Here is a 23980-nt window from a genome sequence, read left to right as displayed (position 1 = left end):
GGGGAAACCCTATCCTGCTGCACCCCATGCTGGGGGCAAAGCCTGGCACAGGGGCAGGGAAAGCCCTGGAAACACCTGAGGAGAAACATGCCAGGGGAAGACACTGGATGGGGATTGGAGCAGCCTGGTCTGCTGGAAGGTGTCCCTGCCATAGGTGGAATGAGATGGGCTTAAGGTCCCTTCCAGTCCAAATCATTTGGTGATTCCATGATTCTATGAGAATACCCTGTTATTGCAGCTCCAAGCAAACATCTTGGAAGATGTTTCAGTTTTCTCGGTGTGAATTTCAAGAGGAATTTCTGTGCAAGTCCCAGCACACACATGGCAGGCCCAAGCCACAGCCTTACCTGCCTGCAGCATCCTCTGCCTGCTGTCTGGATACCAGGCCGTACCTGGTACCCAGAGCTGGTGGCACCAATGCCCCAGGTGTCCCACACAGAGGGGATCTGCTAATGTACCAGGACAAAGCTTCCAAGGCCAGGAGCAGAAACAGTTCCAAAGTGGTGCTGTGGGAGCTATGCAAAAGTCCTTTCTGTGATGTCAGACAATGGAATAAAAAAAATGTTGGTGACTCGCTAGATTTTCATTGTGGTTTGCAAGGCCATCAGCTGCTTAAAGCTCATCTCCTTCCAACCCCCTGCCATGGGCAGGGACACCTTCCAGTACCCCAAGCAGCTCCAAGCCCCATCCAACCTGGCCTGGAACACTTCCAGGGATGGGACAGCCACAGCTTCTCTGGGCACCATGTGCCAGGGCCTCACCACCCTCACTGGGAAGAATTTCTCCCAATACGCCACCCAAACCTGCTCTTTCTTTTTTCATTAAGAAAGACTTCTTCCCCTAGAGGCTTATGGGATCTTTGGATTCACACTTGTCTCATATCAGGACCTCCAGCTCACTGTCACAGACCTGGCTTCTAGGCTTGGACCCCAGGCGTGCTGGGCTCCGTGTGTGTAGCTAATTCAGCCCAGTGAGATCGTTGGAGAAGGCAGGACAGGGTGATCCCAGGATCTCCAGCATCACTCCCACCTCTAAAATGCAGTGGTTAATTGCATTTGCTTGGAAAACAAAACAAAGCAGAACCCCAGCACCTAAACCCATTTACTTATTTCTCTGCTAAGGAACAAACAAAAAGGATGGAGGTGCCTGCAGAGCACCACTGTATCTAACCAACACAACAATATAGGGTTTGTCCTTGGCTGAATATTTTGTGTGCCACTTTTCCTCCTGAGTTTTCTGTGTTTCGGTGCTGACAGAAATGAAGGGTGAGAATGATAGTGAGCTGGAGTTCAGGGTAGTGATGGGGATTAATCAAATTTTATTTGTGCTTAGCAGGTCTCTGTGGCCCTCTGAGAAGTGGTGAAGAGCAGCTGGGCTGTGATGGATGAGGACATTCACCAGTTTGGGAATGCGGGTTTTTTTCAGGGGATTTTTGTTTTGAGCTCTTCCATAAAACTGACTGCCTTTGGGTGGTGAACACAGGCTGTTCCTCTGGATTCCCAGTGTGCAGCTGTTGTTGGGGAGCTTGGACACAGAGCACAAGAAAGACCTGGAATTTTGCACCAGTCCTTGCATCGGGGATAGTGTAACACAGTGGAGGGCGGGGATCTCAAATTCCCCACCAGCACATTGAGAAGCTTGGTGAGAATGCCTTGCATGGAGAAGATTCTCCTCATCCCACAGAGCAGTAGGGCCCTGCCAGAAACTTATTCTGCCCTTGGCAGGAGCTCCAGATGCCACACATGTCACTGTTTGTGTGAGGGCTGCTTCCCCTTCTGAGCACAGGCTGCTGCTGAGGAGGAGCAGGATCCAAAGGCTGGGGGAGCTCAGCTGTGCGGGGCGAGGGCTGTGCTGGCCCTGGGGTGTCTGGGCACCCTGATTTTACAGCTCAGCCCCTCTCCACATCCACAGCCATATGGCTGTGCTGAGAGGGCTCACCTGCCCCTCCGAACTGCACTCCAGCTCCTGCCAGGGATGGGACGAGGCTCTTGCTGTTCTGTGTGGTCTTTCCCCTTTCACGCAACAGGGACACAGAGTTACCTCCAGCACTGTCACCTTCGGCTGTGACACCCCTTCCTCTAGACTGTGTTTTCTGGGTTTGGTTTTGGTTTGGTGAAATCTGTGGGGTTTTTCAGAAGCTTTGGATACTCCTGTCTAAAACTCTTTGACAAGACTGAGTTTGGGAAACAGCTTTTTTTCTAATTCTGGCACAAGGCTGCCTGTTTCCATCCTACTCCAGCAAGCTGTAGCCTTTCCCTGGATAAGCTTCATAAAAAGCTTTACTCTGAGCATGTCAGGCTGTCTCACCTACACAAGTCTGCACAGCCTCACCTCCACTCCCACAGAAGGATGTCTGCACCAGGCAGCAGAGCAGCACTCATAGCAAACTGGGACTTGGGTGTTTCCTGCTTTTGTTTTTAATTTTTTTAAGATGTGAGAAAGAGAAGAAGAGAGTCAGGTGTGTGTCTAACAGTACTGAAATCAGGCTGAATGGGAATGTGAGCAACCTGGTCTAGTGGAAGGTGTCCCTGCCCATGGCAGGGCAGGGGAGCTGGATGATCTTTGAGGTCCCTTCCAAACCAAACTGTTCTGGGATTCTGGAATTCTATGCTAGAGGTGTGATTCTAAGTGATTCTGTGACTCTAAGACCTGCTGATTTTTCTATGGCAGTATCATGCAGATTTCCAGTTTGGGATGCATCCAGTCTCTACAACTGCAGTTCCAGTTTTCCCAGCACTACAAGTGGAATTCCTCCACTTGGAAGGGCAGTACCCTCCTAAATAAAACTTGTTCTGGTGGCAGTGAAACCTGGGTGTTACCAAGAAGGATGCAGAGTGTCTTTGCCGTGTGTGCCATCTGCTGAGAGCCCCAAGCACAGGGTCCTGCTGGCTTTGCAAAGCCTTAATGGGTAAAAAACTCCTCCTCTTTCCTCCTCTGAAAGACTCAGGGGTACAATGGGGTATGAAGTGGGTTACTTGTGGGAAGACGGGCCAGGAAGTGGGGAAGTGATGTGAGGTGGAGACTGGGGCCATAGGAGACAAGTTCAAGGGTATGCAGTGGTGTGACGGGTTGTACTGGGGGTGGGAAGATCTGTGAACGCTGCAAAGGGGCTGCAAGGTGGGAGTGGGGCTGGGACAGGCTGATGTGGTGCTCAGGGGCCAGAGGTGACCACGGCTGAGGCAGTGTGGAGACAAGCAGCACAAGGAGGGAATGTGAGCACCAGCAGGGCCGCAGGGCGAGGCATGACCTCTGGACCAGGAGATTACTGACAGCAGCTGCCCAGCCAGGCCCCCAGACTCCCTCCAGGCCACTGAAGAGCCCAGAGCCTGGGCTGACCTGGGATTGCAGGGAGAGGGGAGCACAGCCCTGCTGAAACAGACAATTTTGGGCAATGAGGCAAATGTGTCATTTTAAGACATGACTGAGAATAACTGGCTTCTGTTTCAGTGTCTGTGTCATATGGGAGCTGAGATTTGAGGCATCATGCTGAAACTAGATTGAAAGGAGGCTGGGATTTTCTGTGCTGGCTTGTGCAGCCTGGGGGGCTCTGGGACTGGTGCCTGTCTCTGGCTGTCACAGTGGCTGTGACACCTTTATTTCCATCTCTGTCTCTTCCCAGCAAGGCCAAAGGGAGATACATGGCTGCTCTTCTGCTGCTTGCAGATGCCCAGATCTCTTGAAGGCTCAGGAAGGGTAGCACCAGTGTCACAGAGCTGCCCCATGTCACCCTCAGCCATGCCCTCACCCTGCCCAGCCCTCCTGGGCAGAAGACAGAGCCAAGAGAGACTGACATGGGAGCAGTGCTTGCATTTGCAGCCCCACTGGAGCAGCCCTTGGTGGTCCCACCAGGGCCACCTGCAGAGCACTGCTTGCAGGCAGCCACTTGAGAGGGAGAGGAGCAGCTCACTCCCTGCTAGTGTATCCTTGACAGCTCCATCCATCATCTCTTGAGCTCTGCCAGCTTATTAGCAGATGTTGTCCTGTCCCCAGAGGATGGAGAGGGAGTGAAACAAATGGACCGATCTCCAGATGGCTGGCAGTTCACTGTTCCTGAGACAAACCTGCTACTGTGGGGTCCTTTGGGCGGGTGACACAGGAGAGTGGGGCTGGTGGGCTGGGAAAACAGGCAAGGTGTGCAGTGCAGGGTGGGGGGATCAGTGGAAACCCCATGGGATAGACCCAGACAGGTCTGGAGCGATCACTGGGGACTCACCTGTGCAATACAGGGCTGGAGATATGCTCTGCCAAGCACAGGTCCAACACTGGGTTTTGTAGGCTCTGCTGGTGACACTGGGATCACCCAGGTGTCTGGGCTGCAGGAAGAATGCAGGTGTGCAGTTCTTCAGCTAGTGGCAGGTGAAGGGCTGCCCCTGTCCCACGTGCACTGCAGAACCACTCTGTGCATGGGAGATCACGCTGCAGAGCCAGGCACTGGGGCTGCCTGTTACGGGGTGGCTCGGAGACATTGCAGCACTTCTGGTGGCTCACAAAGAGGCAGGACTTGAGATCCTCAGATTCAGAGCAAGGGTGTCAATTACATAAAATAATGGGAATAAAAGAAACCCTCACCTTCCCCAGGGCTGCAGGGAGGGCACTTCTGGCAGGTGGCTATATTCAACTGCAGTGAAGAGAGCAGAACAACCACTCTGTACCTCTCTGCTGGGTGGCTGCAGACTTGGGAGGCTTCTGTGTGTGCCACAACCACGGCTGTGGAGCCCAGTGTGTTTTAGACCTGGTGCATTTGATTGAATTCTTCCTACTGGTCACTTCTCTGCTGTTTGCTCTTCCCAGAGCTAACCTGGGAGGTCCTGGTCTTCCACATGTCACTGGCATGGCACGAGAGCTCAGTCCAGAGCAGGACATGCCTGGCATCCAGTACTGACTATGTGCAGGTTCGAGTTGATGCCCTCTCCCGTGCTTGTGAAGGCTTTGCACGTGTGTCCTGCTTCCCTCAGAAGTGGGCACTGAGACACCCAGAGGTGCACGACCCCCCGAGCAGTGCCTGTCCCAGCACCAGGTGTTCCCCAGCCCTCCCTGCGTGCTCATGCTGTCCACGTGCTGGGAGCTGGCTCTGCCCTGGTGCACAAATTCACCTGCAATTTGTCATTTACTATAATTTTCCCCTTGAGTGCATCTAAAATAATTGTGACTCATTGCTACAGGTAATTAATGGGTTTTTTACAGCATTAAATGCTAAGTGATTACAATTGCTCTGTGCAAATCTGCTATACTTTGTGTTCCCATCCTTCCTGCTGCCTGTCTTTTCGTACCTGAGGTAGCACTGATTTCTCTGCCCTTAATTAAATAGTGGTGGAGGGAAGCACTCCAGTGCCTCTGGAGTCACAAGTCGCTGGTTGCTGCATGGGTAGAGATGATGGTTTGCAGGTCCAAGGGACATTCACACAAGTTAAAGGCAGCAGTTCCTGTCCTGCACCTGCACAGCACCGACAGGGGCTGTCCCATTGCTCATCTCCCATCCGTGCTCATGCAGTGTCTTCATCCTTTCCCACACGGAAAAACTGGGAAATTTTCTTTCTTCTAAATTATTCTGGAGTTTGGCCGAGGTTTTTTCCACCAGTTGGCTGCCTCCCAGATTTGTCCCCACGTAAGAACAGGGTGTGTCTGTGCTCATCTCAGTCTTACACCCAAAACCAATGGGCTGCAGACTGGAGGGTGGTGCATCAGGGGGCACTTGGCAAGGGCAGAGTCCCTGAATCATCAGGACCAATCAGCACCAGAGCCTGCCAAATGTCTCAGGCTGTCCTTGGGAGGTTTGCTGTCCAGCTGGAAATGGACAGCAAACCTCCCCTGAAATCTGCAACCCCTGTGTTCTCTCCTCTCCTGATGCCCTTGAGGAGGTAAAAGGTGCCAGAAGAGCTGGGGGGAAAAAACAGCCCCAAGCTGCTGAATTTCACATCTGCCTTCCCTTGCATCCCCAAATTTGGGCATTTCTGCTCCTTGCCCTGATGCCCTTTGGGGAGTGGAGAGGCAGAAATTTAGGAACAAAGTCTGAAACTGCTGGCCTTTGCTGTACCAAGAAGTGACACCAGCCTGTGACACCACCTCTGGCACGTGCAGCACGTGTCTGTCCTGCCAGTGGTATGACTCCCCTGCTGTTAATAGAGCATTTGGTGTAAAAGTGCCAAAGAAACTGGTGACAGAGCCTGGAGAGGGACCAGCAAGTGCTCCCCACACCAGGGATGCATGACTGGAGCACTGCCTTCAGCTGCTATTGCCAGAGTAGCTCAGTTATAAAAAGACCCTTGTGTCACTGTGCAGTGTGAATATGCAGGTAGCATCAGTCCAGGGAGACCTGTGGCAAGGAAAGGAGCGTTATGAATAAGAAAACAAATCAGCACCTTGAAACAGAACAAACAGCATGGAGGGACACAGCCCACTGAGGATGCTGGATCACAAAAAAACCCCTTTTACATGCCTGAAAGTGAAGATTGAGGCTGTATGCAAATCTGGCCACTGGAGGTAAGGATGAGAAAATGAAGGTATTACTACCTCAGTGGGAAAAAACAGAGATGAGTCAGAGTCAGGAATAATCCTTGAATCACTAGAATTGGTCCTCAAAGTACCTCATGAGTACAGGGACCCAGACAGAGCCTGCTTTCCCTTATTTGGCACCTAAGTCTGCAGGAGAGGGCAGATCCTTCCATCCCCAGACTGATACCTGACATGCCACATGTCACTCTTGAACAAATCGATTTTTTAATGAGAGACAGGCTGTTTGTTTGTGTGACAAATGATCTACCCGAGGGGCTGCTGGGAGCAGGATGAGGCAGAGAGATGGGCATGGGATGAGCTCCTGCATCAGGAGGAGCCAGAGAAACTGCAGCCAGGTTGTACTGTCAGAAAAAAAACTTTTTTCCAGGGCTGTCTCATTTGGCCTGAATGTCCCACTGCCTCCAGAGAGAGGGCAGCAGGCGTGCAGTGCCTTTTTGCTGTACTATGCAACAAGAGAGGCTCTTTCCCTATCATTTTGTGCAAGACAACTTTTTGCTCTGTGTGGCAGCACCCCAGGGTCTTGCAGAGGGACATGTACCATGTCCCAGATGTGGAGATTTAATTTCTGAAACTTCCCACTTTAGATGCTTTTGGAAACTTGGGCATAGCCAATGTTTGTGGCAACCACCATGAAGTGAGGACTGTGATGTAAATTTGCCCCATAAATGGCATTTTGGAGTAGGTGCCAATAGATTTCCAGCGCTGCATGGTCTGATCCTTGCAGTGCTCTCTGTCCTGAAGGCAGACAGTGGCTAGACAGCAGGCACAGTGGCAAGAATACCTGGAGCTTTGCAGGCAGCTCCTGAACAGCAGAGGCACACAAGTTTGCTTGTGAAGCAGTGGGGAACAGGTGTCAGGATGGCAGTAAGTGCAGCTGGGGGAACAGAAGTTTCCACAGAGCCCAGTTTCCAGATGAGCAGCTGGAGAGGACTCACCCAGGTGCAGGGGAGAGAGGCTGGTTTCCTGTGCACTGCATGAGAACAGAGCTGAGCTTTGTGCTGGTGGGATCTGCTGAGCTGTGGGATGATCCTCATCCAGGCACATTCCTCTGACCTGTGCCCTTCTCCCTGCAGCCTGCCAGCTGGGGTTTTACAAATCAGCCCCTGGGGACCAGCTGTGTGCCAAATGTCCCCTGCACAGCCACTCGGAGAGCCGGGCAGCTCGTGTGTGCCACTGTGACAGCAGCTTCTACCGCGCTGTGCAGGACCCCCCCTCGGCCGCCTGCACCCGTGAGTGTACCCCCTGAGTACCCCTGAGTACCCCTGAGTACCCCCTGAGTACCCCCTGAGTACCCCCTGAGTAGCCCCTGAGTAGCCCTGGCTGCCCTGTGCCCAGCTATGCTGCACTGGGGCATGTGTTGCATCCTCAGACCTGGTGCTGCCCCTGGCTGAGCCCAGCACTTCCCCTGGCCCTGGACCTGCTGCCCAAGATGCTGAGTACCCCTGAGTACCCCTGAGTACCCCCTGAGTACCCCCTGAGTAGCCCCTGAGTAGCCCTGGCTGCCCTGTGCCCAGCTATGCTGCACTGGGGCATGTGTTGCATCCTCAGACCTGGTGCTGCCCCTGGCTGAGCCCAGCACTTCCCCTGGCCCTGGACCTGCTGCCCAAGATGCTCCACCAGCCCTACAGCCCTGAGTGTCTGTCTGCATGTGAGCTGAGAGTGCTTAGCTGCACTCCCTCCCTGCCTCTGTGTCACCCCCATCCTGCTGCTCTCCAAACACCCTGAGCAGGATCAGAGAGTCACAGAATCATTAAGGTTGGAAAAGCCTCTGTGTTTGTCAGTCCATCCATCAGCCCAGCACCACCACCATGCTCACTCCTAAACTGTGCCCCCAAGTGCCACATCCACACATTTTTTGGAACGCTTCCAGGGATAGTAACTCCGCTGTTTCCCTGAACAGCCTGTTCCAATGCCTAACCATCCTTTCTTTGAGGCAATTTTCTATAATACCCAATCTAACCCTCTTGTGGCACCACTTGAGGCCGTTTCCTCTTGTCCTGTCACTTGTTACCTGGGAGAAGTGATTGACCCGCACCCCAGCTTTCCCTCCCCAGAAGGGCACTGGGTGGTCAGACACCCCTGGGCAGCCATGGGGTCAGTGCAAGTGTTTCTGTGCTCTCCTCCTCTGTGGGTGGACAGTGACACCAGGGTTTGTCATATGGTCTCAGCTCAACTTTGCAATAGGCTGCTTTGAGGGGCCCAGTGCTATTAAAAGGGGACAAGGACATCCCAGGGGGAGTCCTCCTTTCTGTAGTTGGTCCAGGAAGACAGACAGATGTGGCATTGCTAGCTGAGGCCAGGGTGAAGGAGGCATAAGCAGCACCTGACTTGTGTTTCCCTAAGGAATACCCACCCAAGTTTATTAACCTGCCAAGGAAATGTGAGTTCATCTTTCCCTTTAGGTGAGCATATCCAGCTCATCAACTGTGGCTCTCCCCGCAAATCTTCATGCTTCACTATTGCTTCCTGCTTCCCTCAGAACTAACACCAGCTCTTGCTGTCTGGCATTTGGCATCCTGATATCCTGACTGTTTTACCTCCAAGGCATTTCACCCTGTGCCCTGCCTGTGTCTTTGCTGTCTCATGTCCGGCACATTCCCTGCTCTTGGCAGTTCTGTGTCCCTTGCAGCAGTGTTTGTGAACTCAGGTCCTGCTGCCCAAGGCATCTCCATTAGTCCCATGCTCCAATACTCCTGCAGCCCTCACTCTGCCTGAATCCCTGCTTCTCTTCCAGGGCCCCCCTCTGCTCCCGTGAACCTGATCTCCAGTGTGAACGGCACCTCTGTGACCCTGGAGTGGGGCCCACCCCTGGACAAGGGCGGCCGTGCGGACGTCGTGTACAACGTGCTGTGCCGGCGCTGCGCGGGGGACGCGGGGCCCTGCGAGGCCTGCGGCAGCGGCATCCGCTTCGTGCCCCAGCAGATGAGCCTGGTGCAGGGAGTGCTGACCGTCACCAACCTCCTGGCACACACCAACTACTCCTTCTGGGTGGAGGCTGTCAACGGCGTCTCCGACCTCAGCCTGGAGTCCAGGAGAGCCGCGGTCGCCAACATCACGACAAACCAGGCAGGTAGGAGGAGCAGACCCACCCTCCAGACTTGGCCTGTGGGGGTGATGCTGATGTTGCTCCGGCATTGCTCCAGGCAGTGTCTGCAGGAGCCAGAACCTGCTCCAGCAGTGAAGGGCTGATTTGCTGATGTGCTTGGGACAGCCAAGAAATGGGACCCAAGAAATGGGCCTCTGTGCTGCTGGAGGTGGGTTCAGGGAACTGGGATGGGCTGGGGATAAGTTGCTGCCCAAGATAACTCTTACCCTTTTCTGCTTCTGCTTCATGGTGTCCTTTTCCCTTCTCTGTTCCCTTCATTTCAGCTTGCAGACACTGTTGGAGGCTCCTTTTCTGCAAGACACAGGGGACACAGAGAACATTTGTTTATTGACAGGAACACTAGAGTATGAATGTTTCAGGCTGATCCTCCAGCCTTTTGTCCCTTCCCAAATGGCCAGGCAGCAGTTCATACTCTGGTCTTATCTCACATCCATGCCAGGCCCCAGCAAGTGGCAACAATGTTTGCTGGGGAAAGTCTCTCTCATACATGTCTCACCTTTGCAAATTCCTCACTGCAAAATGATCTTTCCTCAGGAAAATCCTCTGAGCAGTGCTCTAGCCCAGGTAGGACAGGACATTGTTCCGTGGCATTTTTCCATGTAGCACACTGTAAGCAGAGGGATCAGGGCAGGGACTGATCCTCCTTGTCAGTCCTCCCAGTTTGAAATGAGCCCAGAAGAACTTCCCATGATGCTGAGCCCCTTCTGTTCTCATGGCAGTGGTACCAGTGGGAGAAACTTGGGAGCCTTGCTGGATAGCTCATGGCTGGCAAGAGAACAGGCCCCTTTGTCACTAATGCCAGCCTGTAGTACTTCTGCAGCATGTGGAAATGGCTCTGTCATGCTGCCTTGATCCCCCACAATCCCTCCAAGTGCTGATGAGCTGCCTCAGCCTGATGTCTCAGATGGATATGCTCTCAGGAAGTGCTGAGTATTCCTATTTTGACCACTCAGCTGCAAAATGGATTCTGAGCAGGTGCTGTGAAAGCAGCGGGGTTGGGAATTTAGTAGTTCAGCTTCTGTGCTCCAGCAGCTGCACGTGACAGAGGCCCCTGCCCTCCCGGGGGCTGAGGGAACCTCCTGGGTGCTGGTCACCCTTGTCCCCCCAGCCCCATTGGCTAAGGCAGATGCAGCACAGATTCCCTGGGCTGTTTGGTGTAAAGGCACTGCCCATGCTCATGCTGTTTAACTGATTCCCACCGTCCTACCCTGTCCCATCTCCCCACGTGGTACAGGGTGCTCTGTACCATAAGCATTTTCTGCTTCTCAGAGGAGCCAGCCCCAAAGAGCTAAAATTGCTGCTGCAGTCCTTGTGGCCTCTATTGGTCTCTGTGCTGCTCTGATGACATCCCTGCACTGCAGCCATGGCCACTGCAGCTCTGTCTTCCCCAGAGCTGCTACATCCTGTTTTTCACCTGACAATGAAGCTCACAAATGGGACCCGAAACCTTCCCATGAGTCAGACCCTATGGCTGCACCTGGCCATCACAGCACCCACTACGCTCTGGGGAACTTCCAGTGGATATTTTCCCTGTAGGAAAAGAGGCTGGTGAGTTGGTTCCTTCAGCTGTGACAGCTACAGTTCAGGCATGGCTACAGGTACAAGAACAGATTCACAGGCTCCCAGCTCAGGACTGGGAAGATGACAAATATCCCAGGGCAGTAGAGCACCCCCAGGCACTTTTAGACTGCTGCTCAGACCCTGACCACGGTTATCATGTCCCCTTTCCCTCTTCCCCTGCCCTTCTCCCTTTACTGCAGGTAGAACAAGAGGGGACAGGGTGCTGTTAGGGATCTCGAGCTGTTAGTCCATTGGCGGTCGAGCGAGAGGCAGCGGTGCTGTGACCTTCCAGAAGCGTCTCCAGTAACGAATCCGCGTGGCACAGGCACACACACACACACAATCACTCCAGCACACGCTTCAGGTAGCTCCTGTAGAATCACCAACAACAAAGAAGTGGGAAGGGCCTTTGTATGGAGTTCTGAGGAGGAGGTTTATTCCAGCCACACACGAAGGAGTCCAGGGACAAAGACAAAAGAACAGTGCAGGGTCCAGGTTTAAATAAGGAGGACAAGGGGGGGCAGAGCAGAGCATCAGGGCCAATGGGCTGAGGGCTCAGGGTGGTACAGAGGCGGGACAAGGGGTGGCAGCCAATAGGGTAAAGGGGGCGGGACACTGCAGCAATGTGGGGCCAATGGGTAAGCAGGGAAGGGAGAACATTCTAGGGCATATACATATGAGGAAAAAGGGACGGAGAGGCCAACAGGCCAACCAGGGAGGTAGAACTGGGGTACATTTGCATACACAACAAAGCATCCTGGGAGAGGCTTTGCTCAGTTGCCTTGAACAGGGGAGATTTTTCTGACTTAGGGTCCGTCCGTCCAAGGAACCATAATGGACCCTTTTTGTGTAGGCCCACCAGCCTCCACACTCTCCATGACCTGCAACCACACTGGTCTTTCTCCTTTCTGGCTCCAGATCACAGCAAATCACCCGTTTCCCCTCCTGCCTGTGCTGGGACAGTGCTCTCCTCTCTCATCTTCTCAGAGCTGCTTTAATCCATGGGAAAGAGACTGATGCAGCCAAAACAAGGAAAAGCCTGTTTGCAATCCCCATCACAGCACTCATCTCTACGTGGCTTTAATTAAACCAGAAACCTGGCTTAAGCCAGGGGTCCTGCCTGGGGCTCTGGTTCCACCCTTCTCTGTTGCTGTCTCCTGCTGCCCTCCCTCAGCAGGCACCTAACCCCCTATGTCTGGTCCCCAGCCCCATCCCAGGTGGTGGTAGTGCATCAGGAGAGCACAGGCCAGAACAGCGTCACCTTGCTGTGGCAAGAGCCAGACCAGCCCAACGGCATCATCCTGGAGTATGAGATCAAGTACTATGAGAAGGTAACACTGAGCTTGTTTCTCTGAGAGCTCCCTGCTTCTTTGGAAGACTTTGTGGTTGCTGTGCTAATGCAGAGAAGGTTTTGTTGTTGTTTTTCCCCAGGACAAGGAAATGCAGAGCTACTCAACTCTGAAATCCAAGAGCACCACTGCCACCATCTCTGGGCTCAAGCCTGCAACCCGCTACGTTTTCCAGGTGCGGGCTCGCACCTCTGCCGGCTGCGGGAGGTTCAGTCAGACTGTGGAGGTGGAAACGGGGAAGCCAGGTGAGTGTGTGCAGGTGTGGGGTGTGGGAAGTGTGGGGCAGGAAGCATGGGGCCTGGTGATGCCCTTCTCCATGGCCACTGTTCCTCTGCCACACAGGGAGGGGGCCTGAAGGCACATCACCCAAGTGTTTCAGCCTGCAGGGATTGCTTGAGGTTGCATTCCTGACATGTTTTGAGCAAGAGCAAACATACTCAAGTTGAAACAGGGTTGAGGTTGGATAATAGAAAATATTTCTTCACTGAAAGTAGATATTCGAACAGGCTGCCCACAACAGTGGTAGAGTCACCATGCCTGGAAGTGCTCGATGAATCTGTTGATATGGCACCTGGGGGCATGTTTAAATGATGGCCTTGGCCATGCTGGGTTAATGGTTGTGATGCTAATGATCAGTGATCTTAGAGGTCTTTTCCAACCTTAATGATTCTGTGATTCTATTCTTATACATTAGAAAGAAAAGGGAGGAAGGATGTAGCAGTTAGGGCAGGGAAGACCTGAAGAGGTCCTGAGGCTCCAGTCCCCTCTCTGTACTGGTCTGCTGTGTCACCATGGCTTTCTCAGATCTCTCCTTGGTTTCCCCACATGTAAATGGTCCCTCTACACTGGGAGAGGCTCAAAACTGGGAATAGGTGGGACAGTGCTTCATCTTTGAAGACCATTACCGCATTGTCAGCCCAAGGCTTTGTCTTTGAAGACCATGGGGTAGGTATGTTCCTGAGCTCAGCAGTGAATTCCCCCACTCCAGCTCACCCCCTTTCTACCCTGCTTTTTCCAGTGTCTCTCCGGTACGACACAATGACAATTGTCTGGATCTGCCTGACACTCATCACTGGCCTTGTCACCTTGCTGGTGGTTCTGATCTGCAAGAAGAGGTAAGAGTTTTGTGGAGGCTAGTGGGGTTTTCTGTAGGTCTCCAACAGGGACAGGAGAGATGGGAGAACTTGGGCACAACTTTTCTCCTTTCAGTTTGTTCAGAGCATCTATAGGTCCAGGGTTAATAAGCAGCCAAGAGACTTCATTTCCCTAAGTCAGAGCCAGTCTCCAGATCTTCCCACCATGCCAGCAGGCTGAATAGTAATAAATCAGTGTGTATATTATAATATACGGTATGTGGAATATCAGTAGCACGAGCAATAGCAATACCAGTAACAGAAGTACTACCAGTACAAGAGCTGACTGGAGGGAGTGGTGGGTAGGTCAGGGGTGGAGAGATCTTTTCTACAGCAGACAGATCCAAGGGAGACTGTGTGCTCTGTATGAGCATGGCTGAACCAGGCACATGGAGCACACATGCTTTTAGCACTGCCAAGCCTTGGAGAGCACCTGGAGAGTACTTTGATCCAGACCAAAGTGCCAGTACAGTGAGATGCAGGGATGCAGCTGGTGGATGGCCAAGTGTTTTCTCTGGCTGCCCACAGCCCCAGCATGCACTGCCTTCTACCCTGTTTTTGGAATGCTTGTGGGAGTGAGGGATGGGGGCTTCTATTCTGACCTGGTCCTCCTGTGGCAGGCACTGTGGGTACAGCAAGGCTTTCCAGGACTCTGATGAGGAGAAGATGCATTATCAGAATGGGCAAGGTAGGACACTCTCTGGGAAGAACTCCAGCCCCATGGATGGGCAGAGATGGACTCTTACCCCCTGACAGTGCTGTGGTTTCCAAGGGGAAGAGTTTTATATGTTGCCTCCTTCTGGGAACGTGTCTTAGGAGATTTGAGTGTGTGATCTGATCCCAGGGGCATCCTGGTAGTGGGGTTGAAATGTTGAACACTGTGCACTGAGAGTGCACAGGATCATCCCAGAGAGCAGCAGGCCAGGGACAGGGGTGGGGGGTGATGCAGTGGGACAATCACATGGAGAACACCTGGGCAGCCAGGTCCTGAACAGCTCTGAGGACACTGCTGCACCAAAGCATGACTTAGGGTTCCTTGTGCTGTATCTCCATGGCTCCTCAGCCTGTCCTGCCCCTGCCTATCCTCTGCCCTGTGGCTGGGTGTCCCTCCTCCCAGCAGGGCTGCCTGAGAGTGCTGATCTCCCCTCTCCACTTTGAAACCCGGCAGTGAAGTTCCCCGAGTCCAAGTTCTATGTGGACCCCCACACATACGAGGACCCCTGCCAAGCTGTGCATGAGTTCACCCGTGAAATAGAGGCCTCCCGGATCAAGATTGAGAAGGTCATCGGGTCTGGTGAGTCCTGGTGGCCAGCTGCCCCTTTGCATGGTGTCTGCTCGGGGAAATCCATGATCTGAGGTTGTGCCATGCCCCTGGCCCGCTGGGATCAGAGCTGTACTCATCAGGGTGTCATCTGCTCCTTAGCCTTGTGAGATCAAAACCTTGGGTGGAATGGGGCTTTGGAGGAGTGAAATAAACCCTCTGGAGCAGCCTGGTGCAGGGACTTGCTCGTCAGCAGGTGTGGGACTGGCAGCTCAACCTGACACAGCAGATGGCTCAGCCTGTCCCCAGGGGTGTCCCAACATGCACCCATGAAAAAAACTGGGGTGATAAGATGCAAGTGAAATTCCAAGCAAAATGGCACATTTTCAGAACAAAAGGGGATTTTCCATAGGAACAGGGGCTTTTGGGGAAGCACAGTGTAGAGCTGGAGTCAGAACTTCACCAGCAGCACCCTGAGGGCCTAACCCAGAGGAATGATGCCACTGTAATCACTGCCCTTGCCCCATTACCTTCAGTGACAGGCACCAGAGAGAGGTGTTTCAGTTGTTCCCACCCTTCCTGAACTAGAAGCAAGAGCTGATCAATCCTTTCAGAGGATTGAATCCTGGAGGGGTTTGAGGGGGTTGAAATCCAGACTGAAAGCTAGAGGGGCTGAGGCATGCTGTGAGTATGCTGACAGACTGGATGATTCATGGTGCTGGTGGGTGAGCACAAGAAGCTGAGGAGCTCTCCATGCCCCCTCTTTCCCTTGCCTTGCAGGGGAGTCGGGAGAGGTGTGCTACGGCCGCCTGAAGCTGCCAGGGAAGAGGGAGATTCCTGTGGCCATCAAAGCACTGAAGTCTGGCTACACAGAGAAGCAGAGGCGGGACTTCCTGAGTGAGGCCAGCATCATGGCACAGTTCGACCACCCCAACGTCATCCACCTGGAGGGGGTGGTCACCAGGAGTATGTGGCTGGAAGGGGAGGGAGTGTATGGCGGAGCAGAGCTGGGATGCATCTCCCTGGGGGCAGCCTGGGAGATGGGGTCAGGGCTCACTTTGGGTGCACTCCATCCTTCACTGCCCCAGTGGCTTTTCAGATTTCTGCATTTACCTGGGACAGCCACCCCTTGCCTTCTTTTCGAGAACAAACTTCCCCATGGCAGTTCCATGCTCTGCAGTGTGCTCTAGATCGTTGTTGGTTTGGGAGATGTCCTACTCAAAGACATTTATTTTAAAGGCTGCCTGTACTGAATCATAATTTGAAGTCTTCCTCCAAAAAGGCACATTCTGATGCAAAGCCTTACACTAATGGCATGCAAATTTCAGCAGGGTAACGAAACTGACCTAGCCATGTCAATAGCACCTGGAGGGAGGGATACCTGTCTGGGTTGTTGCTACATCCCCATCATTGGGACAGTCCTGCCCAGTGCAGGGGTGACACCAGTCTGAGGGGCTGCAGAAGACCCACAGACCTGAATTCATGTCTCTCTCAATGAAAACCTGGCACTGGGCTTCCTGGAGGAAGGTGACTTCTCTGCTAACTTGACCTCCCTTGTCTTCTGCAGGCAAATTGGTAATGATTGTTACTGAATACATGGAGAACGGCTCACTAGACACCTTCCTCAGGGTAAGGAGCGAGTTTGTATTTTCATTCACTGCACATCCCCTGGGCCTGATTCCTGCTCCTCAGCCTCACAGCCAGTGAAACCCCTGTGGAGAGAGAGCTGTGGGTGCTGGGCTCCCACCTCTCCAGCAGACACAGGCTCAAGGCATTGTGTCTGGCTCCCTGAAGTGACACTGCAAAAGCAGGGACAACAGCCTGAGCAGGTGTCAGAGGCACTGAGAGGGCAGGAAGTGGGCAGGGGCACAAGCAGGAAGCACTGGGGTCAGAGGAGGTACAGAGCCAAAGATGACAGGCACTGGGGGGCTGATTTAATGACAGCAGCACCAACAGGATGGCGGTGAGCACCACAAGCAAACTCTGGGGTATTTCCTTTCCAGAAGCACGATGGGCAATTCACCATCATCCAGCTGGTGGGGATGCTGCGGGGCATTGGGGCAGGCATGAGTTACCTGTCTGACCTGGGCTACGTGCACCGGGACCTGGCCGCCCGCAACATCCTGGTCAACAGCAACCTGGTGTGCAAGGTGTCCGACTTCGGCCTCTCCCGCATCCTGGAGGACGACCCCGATGCTGCGTACACCACCACGGTGGGTGGCTCACAGAGCTGGTCCCTGCTGCTGGTTGCTGCCCCAGGCCTCTGACACATGGAAAAGTCAGAGACTCTCAAGTCAAAATAGGTAGAGCAGGAATGGCGATGTTACTTCCTGGTGATATCTGGGCCAACAGTGTGAACTCAAGGAGCTCCTGAGCCTTAATGCGTTGTCCTTGACACAGGGACATCCCAGAACTGAGTGTGCAGTGAACAAAGAGCAGCAGGACAGGGAGTTATCAAACATTCCCAGCCAACTGCTCCCATGGGTGTGTGTGGCCTCTGTGTCCCCACTGGAGTCCTTCCCTAAGCTGTGTAGCTCCATCCGATCCTCAGTTGTCCTAGAGCCATCAATCCATAGTGGGGTGTTCTCGTCCACCCTTCAGCACTGTGGCCACACACTGGTTTTTCCATGTGACTCTGCCTCATTCATGGATGTGGAAAAGGTGGGAATTGATTTTGCAACCTGTGGTTTTATTTCGTGCAGGACACTTTTGTCTGTGAAGCCATGTTGAGATTTTTCTAGCCAACGTGGCAGCTCTGTTTCTTGATGTCCTCCTCCATGGGAGGTCATTAGGAGCAAAATGAAATGCATTTTCATGAAAAACGTAGAATATGTTAAATAAATTGAGCTCTCTTTGCTCTTCTCTAGCCATGAAAAGAAGTAGTGTGCTCCCCTGGAACACATCTGGTGGACAGACTGCTCCTGATGGAGGCCAGTTTGGAGCCGTAGCAAAGGAGTCCGAGCATCATTTCCCAGAAAGACCAAGACTACAGAAGCAGAAAGAGCTTCAGGCTCCTTTGGGGTAGTTGATGCTGAGCATGTCCCAGAGCAGCTGTAGCTCTGAGGGATGAGTGCACCACGGTCCAGCCTAAAGAACGTGGCCCTTCATGGTCTTTGCTTGGCTTCAGCAAAGTGGAGAAGCTGAGCCAGATGGGCTCCCTCTGAGTGTGTGTGTCTGTGCATTCATCTGCTCCTTCTGGTATCTCAAGAAACAGCATGTCATTCCAGATAATTTAACTTTGGGGAAGGTTCCTGCTGCTTGGTTTCTGGTGCTTTGGGGTACCTTGATGCAGTGAAACCCACCAGAGCTGGTTGCTCTGGAGGAAGATTGGATAGTGCTTATTGTGGGCAGAGCTGAACCACAAGGATGCAGTGGCACAGTCAGGATCTCTGGTGAGGTCTCAGTCAGGGTACCCTGCAAATGAGGTTTATTTTGTGTTCAGAAACTTGTATTCCTCTTGTGTTGTTTTCAACATGCTCAGGAGATTGCTCCACCCAAGGAACTCTCCCAAAAGACACATTGTTCATCTTCAGTCCTTATCAAGGCAATGCCAGAGCAGGCAGGACTTACCTGGGTAGAGGCAACTCTCCCTATACAGGTATCCCTGAATGGTGATGGCACACCATTCCTGCCCCAGATGCTCTGGGAAGCCCACCCAATGTCCCCTACACTGCAACTTTCCTCTTCAGATGGCTTGCAACCACATTTCCAGCTTAAAAGCATTCTTAGTCCATATACTGCTGATTTTTGTCAGCATGGTACTTTAATTGAATGCATCTGCCTTTTCAGTCCTTGCCTGAAAGTCAAAGCAGGGAGGGACAGGGAGCACACCCCATCACTCTCCTTGTCTGCTAAAGTCAGGCTCTCTGCTTGCACACAGAGTCAGCTCTGTGCTTGTGTGCTCTGGTAGCCCACAATTCTGGATGAATTCCTTCTCTCTTGAGCACTGGGGAACCAAATTGTGCATGAAGACCTTGTAAAAGAGCACAGTGTTCTCCTTGCTCTGTTAGAAGCACCTTGAGGTCATCCTTCACATACACCTCTGGGCTTATTTTGGGCAGATTACCTCCTCAGTCCTTTTTAGAAGATGCCACCCCAGCTTATCACTTGTCCAACAGCTGTCCCAGCTGCAGAGTTCAGAATGCTGAGCCCTGCCTGCTCTCAGCCTCCACTCTGACTTTTCCAGGGTGGGAAGATCCCGATCCGCTGGACAGCTCCCGAGGCCATCGCGTACCGCAAGTTCTCCTCGGCCAGCGACGTGTGGAGCTATGGAATAGTCATGTGGGAGGTGCTGGCCTACGGCGAGCGGCCCTACTGGAACATGACCAACCGGGACGTGAGTGGTACCAAACCTGCCCCTCCTCCTGCCTTCCCCAGGCCAGCCTGGCAGGGGGCTGGGAACAGGGGCCCAACAATCAGCATTCATCCCCAGGGGCTGTGCACAGGGTGCATGTCCCCTCTGTGGTGACAGCAGTCCATCCCTGCACTGCACAGCCTTTGCCTTTGCAGTCCCATGGAACCCAGGAGTGACCAGAGCTCATATATTGACCTACCTGCTGGCTCTTTCCAGTCCTGCCCCATTCCTGGGGACACTGACTTAAGTTCCCAGTACAAATGCAGGCAAGGAGATCTCTGCCACACTGGCTGTGCACTCTGTGGCTGTCTGCAATCCTGCCTTTCTGCTGGCTGGAGAGAGTCAGCTCATGTTGTGCCACATTTTCCAGTCCCTGGAAGGGGTCAGGGCTTCCCTAGCATCACTGCAGCCCCACTGCACCAGCCTGCCAGTTCCAATGCTTGGCGTCCATCCCTTCCATTGTCCAAATGAGTCTGCTGAGAGCCTCAGGCTAGCACCACCCAGCTGTAGGCTTTGGGCTTGTCTGAGTTGTGTGGAGCCACTCTCACTCAACAGTAGCATAAAATCTGAAGGGAAATGTAGGTTATAATCCTGAGCACAACCTGAGGGCAAAATTTTCAAAAGGAGGCAGTAAAATGAGTATTTTGGCTCTGCAGAACCAGAACCACAGGATTCCTTTTTTTACCTATGAGGACTATAAATCTCCCCATTTGCTGGAAGGGGAACTCTTCCTATTTTTTTTTATTTTTTTATTTTGTGGTGGCTTTGATGACAGCAGGGCATGAATGCAGTGGCTTACACTACCTCCTCCACAAAATTTCTTCAAGCAGCATTTCCTCCAGCCTTGCCAACCAGTGCCACACCCTGGCTGTAGAAAAACTGAGTGTGAGTGCAGCCCTTACGGCTTGTCTGCTGGAGGGAAGCTGCAGTATTTTAGGCCACTGGACCACTAAACAACTCTGTTGTCATAGCACTGATTTCCTGCGTGTGTGTGATGTCCAGCCTGCTGCCAGCTCTGCACAGAGCCTGCACGCAGCCATTCACTTGTGTAGCACGGAGCTTGTGCACATCCCTCTGCTTCCCATTCCACGGCCCCAGCAGCTTTCATGGATCTCCCCATCGGCGGGGCTGGGAGTGGGATGGGGGTGCAGCCCCACTGCAGCTTGTGGCTTGCTTCCAGGTCATTAACTCTGTGGAGGAAGGCTACCGCCTGCCTGCCCCCATGGGCTGCCCCAGCACCCTGCACCAGCTGATGCTGGACTGCTGGCAGAAGGAGCGCAGCGAGAGGCCTCGCTTCTCCCAGATTGTCGGCATCCTGGACAAGCTGATCCGCAACCCCGACAATCTCAAGTGCGCGGGCACCATGAACAGGTGAGGGCTCCCTGACCCCTGTGTGAGCAGGGGCTAATGGCTAATGGCTAAGGGTCAGAGCATGTGGGCTGCAGTCCTGCCTGGCTGCAGCACCAATGGCCCTTGGGAGCATGGACATGCACAGGCCCCACGGACATAGGTTGTGGTGGGTAGTGAGGAACTTCCTGCATTTCATCCGCTTGCTCCCACCATGGCATCGCCATGCCAAGGCCAAGGAAATGCAGTAGTGTCTGTGCAGCAGTATCCCTGCCTTTATCTGCCTGCTAGGGCTCTCTCTGTTCTGCTTTGCACGATCTGTAGATCAGCTGTGTCACAGCTGTGTGCCCAGGTGGGCAGGTGACCAATGGTATCTGGCCTGGATCAGGAATAATGTGGCCAGCAGGACCAGGACAGTGATTTCCCCCGTGCTGGGCACTGGTGAGGCCCCACCTTGAATCCTGGGGTTGGGGGTCAGTTCTGGGCTCTTCATGACAAGACAAAAATGGAGGGCCTAGAGTGTGTTCAGAGCTGGGGAAGAGTCTGGAGCACCCTGGCTCCAGACTGAGGGAGCTGGGAGGGGCTCAGCTTGGGGAAAAGGAGGCTCAGGGGGACCTTCTGGCTCTCCACAACTCCCTAATAGGAGGGTGCAGCTGGGCAGCAATTGGCCTCTGGTCCCAGGGAATGAGGGACAGGAAAAGAGAAAATGGCCTCAAGTTGTGCCACAGGAGGTTTAGGTTTGATATTAGGGAAATTTTTTTCACAAAAAGGGTGGTCAGGCCCTGGCGCAGGCTGCCCAGGGCAGTGGTGAAGTCATCATCCCTGGAGGTGTGGATGTGGCACTTGGGGTCATGGTTAATGGTAGCCCTTGCAGTGCTGAGTCCACAGTTGGAGTTGATGATGTCAGAGGGCTTTTCCAACAGTAATGTTTTCCTGACTCTATAGGTGCATTCAGGTGGCCCTCACAGCCTGGTCACCTCGGACCAACCTTTCTCATCCAGCCCCTTCTGTTCTGCTCCCAGGTTCACCCAGACACGCTTGGACAGGGGTCTCCTTGACCTGACCGGCTGCTTGACTGTGGAGGACTGGCTGGACTCCATCCGACTGGGGCACTACCGGGACAACTTTGCCATGGCTGGGTACTCCTCCCTGGGCATGGTGATGCGCATGAACATCGAGTGAGTAGCAGGGAACAAACAGCACTGTCTGGGTGTCCCCAGACCCACACCAACCCGCCAGCCCCAAAAAGTGACCGTCCTGCCGCTGCTGACTCGTTCTAGCTGGTCTCTGGTTCTAGAGACATATGTCCAGGCAAATGGTGTTGAGACTTGGGACAATGTCCAAGGCTGAGCTTTGAGGGAAGGTGTGGGAGTTGTACTGAGAGACTGTGAACTCCAAGTCACCTCCAGTGCTCTGTGGTGGCTCCTTAATGTCACCATAGGCCCATAGGAGGTCATTCAGGTTGCAACGTGCTCCAGGCTGGGTTGCTAGCCCAATCTCCTGGTCACAGCAGGGTCCGGCAGGAGGTTGCTGTCTCCTTGTCTCCTCTTTCCCTGCAAAAGGCACCTCTGGACTGGAGTGTGGCTGTGCTATTCTGCACAGCTTCTCTAGGATCACTGGGAAACAACCTTAGCTGGGTGTTACCTTGGATCTTTGTCAGACCCCTGTGCACAGGACTGGCTCCCTGCTCAGTGCAGCCAGGAGGGAGACATCACTGGAAGGTCATTAACACATTACCAAGGGTGGGTTAAGGAAGTAGAGCTGGAGAAGATCTGTCTCATCACCCTCCTGCTGTAAGAATCTCGATCTCCCACCTATCTAGGGAGTTTCCAAGGTGGAGCATCCAAGCAGTACCAGAAAAGAAGGCAACTATGCCAGCTCCTGCCCTTATACTTGCTTACATCCCTCATCCCTTGCTGTTACCAGTAGTGACAGCCTGTTCAGCCTCTAAGGTGACTTGTTCCCTGTCCAAAGGCATGGAGCTGCTGGATAGTGGCTCCTGTGGCAGTGAAAGGGAAGGCAGAGAGACACAGAGAGTTGTCAAGTGCATTGATCGGGGCTGTACATGGGGCCTTTGCTCTGGGATTGAGTTGATAGTGATCCTTGTTTCTCATGCACATCAGAGAATCTTTTGAATGGGGAAGGCTCATCATCCATCCTTCTGACTGGGTTATCTGAGGGCATCTCACTAAAACTGAATCCAATTTCACAGCATCGATCTTGTCATCTACGAGCCTGTCAGGAGTGATCCTGCTCCTGCTCCCCACAGGGCTGTCACAGTGGCCTTGTCAGGAGGACATGTCCAAGAGAATGGCAGTCTCTCTGTCCCTGGGAGGACGTCCATGGACCCTCGGCAGGACCAGCCTTGTGCTGATGGGCACGTGGAGAAGAGCCAGGCACAGGCCCCTGGGCTGGTCCATGGGGTGCAGTTGTCTCCCTGGGGCCTGGCACAGGTGTCTTTGACAGTGTCTTTGTTCTCCAGGGATGTTCGGAGTCTGGGCATCACCATGATGGGCCACCAGAAGAAGATCCTGAGCAGCATCCAGGCCATGAGATCCCAGCTGCTGAACACAAACGGCCCCAGGAGGCATCTCTGACCAAAAGCTCTGCAGAGCTGCATCAGGCATTCCTTAATACTTACCCTGGCAAAGGGGCTGCAGGGTAGTGAGCAGGAACAGGGGCACCAGGTGCTGGAGCCCTGCCAGCATCTCTGTGATTTCAGCATTGGTGGAAACATGGTATTCCAGATACCTTGGTGGTCCTGTTGCTTCCTTCCCCCAGGTGAAGGGGGGAGCAGCCTTCCAAGCAGACACATCATGACTGTGCTATTTCCTTGTGGGACTGGGGATCTCCCCGCAACTATGCAGGACAGGAGACAACCCCTTCACCCAGTGGGATGGTCCAGCTGCTCCTGCAGTTGGAGGAGCATCAGACACATCAGCAATAACCAGGAGCAGTGGGCTGGGCTTGCCGTGGCACACAGCTCCTTTGGATCAGGCAGCTGGGGAGCTCCTGGGATCTCCGAACTGAGCAGGGCTCCACATACTGCACACAGCAGAGACAGCCCTGCTTCCCGTACCTCCCAGCGTACTCCAGCCTGGGCCTCCTGAACTGCACCAGCGTGAAGGTGGCCCACCTGTACCAAGAGCAGGAGGGCAGGGGACAGAACACAAGGTGGCAGTGCCAGGAACATCTGGCTCTGCCTTCAGACCTTACTTCCCAGCTGGGAAGAGAGTTGTCCAGAGCCTTCTGCCTGGAGACTCAAGAAGCCCTGGAGTGCTGCAGGACACTCCCCACCTCTTTAACCCACCAGCACTATTCCTCCACGGATCCAGCACAGCCCTCCAGGCAGCCCAG

The 23980-nt window shown here is 53.5% G+C and overlaps 1 protein-coding gene across 1 annotated transcript in view; it reads left to right on the top strand.

Moving 5' to 3' along the window:
• The window catches only part of EPHA8 (EPH receptor A8), a 50729-nt gene extending 27509 nt beyond the window's left edge, over positions 1-23220 (top strand). Inside the window, exons 4-17 of the mRNA XM_041463411.1 lie at positions 7587-7742; positions 9248-9583; positions 12386-12510; positions 12611-12773; positions 13547-13643; positions 14282-14349; positions 14830-14955; positions 15703-15888; positions 16490-16551; positions 16926-17135; positions 19109-19258; positions 20457-20647; positions 21646-21801; positions 23106-23220. Of these exons, the coding sequence (XP_041319345.1) occupies positions 7587-7742; positions 9248-9583; positions 12386-12510; positions 12611-12773; positions 13547-13643; positions 14282-14349; positions 14830-14955; positions 15703-15888; positions 16490-16551; positions 16926-17135; positions 19109-19258; positions 20457-20647; positions 21646-21801; positions 23106-23220 (2141 nt within the window). The remainder of the gene's footprint in view (positions 1-7586; positions 7743-9247; positions 9584-12385; positions 12511-12610; positions 12774-13546; positions 13644-14281; positions 14350-14829; positions 14956-15702; positions 15889-16489; positions 16552-16925; positions 17136-19108; positions 19259-20456; positions 20648-21645; positions 21802-23105) is intronic.
• The last annotated feature ends 760 nt before the right edge of the window (positions 23221-23980 follow it).

Source organism: Pyrgilauda ruficollis, unplaced genomic scaffold (genome assembly GCF_017590135.1).
Source record: "Pyrgilauda ruficollis isolate IOZ18807 unplaced genomic scaffold, ASM1759013v1 scaffold165, whole genome shotgun sequence".
Classification (NCBI taxonomy): domain Eukaryota; kingdom Metazoa; phylum Chordata; class Aves; order Passeriformes; family Passeridae; genus Pyrgilauda; species Pyrgilauda ruficollis.
The sequence above is the reverse complement of the archived record's forward strand: the minus strand, read 5'-3'. Positions and strand labels throughout refer to the sequence as shown.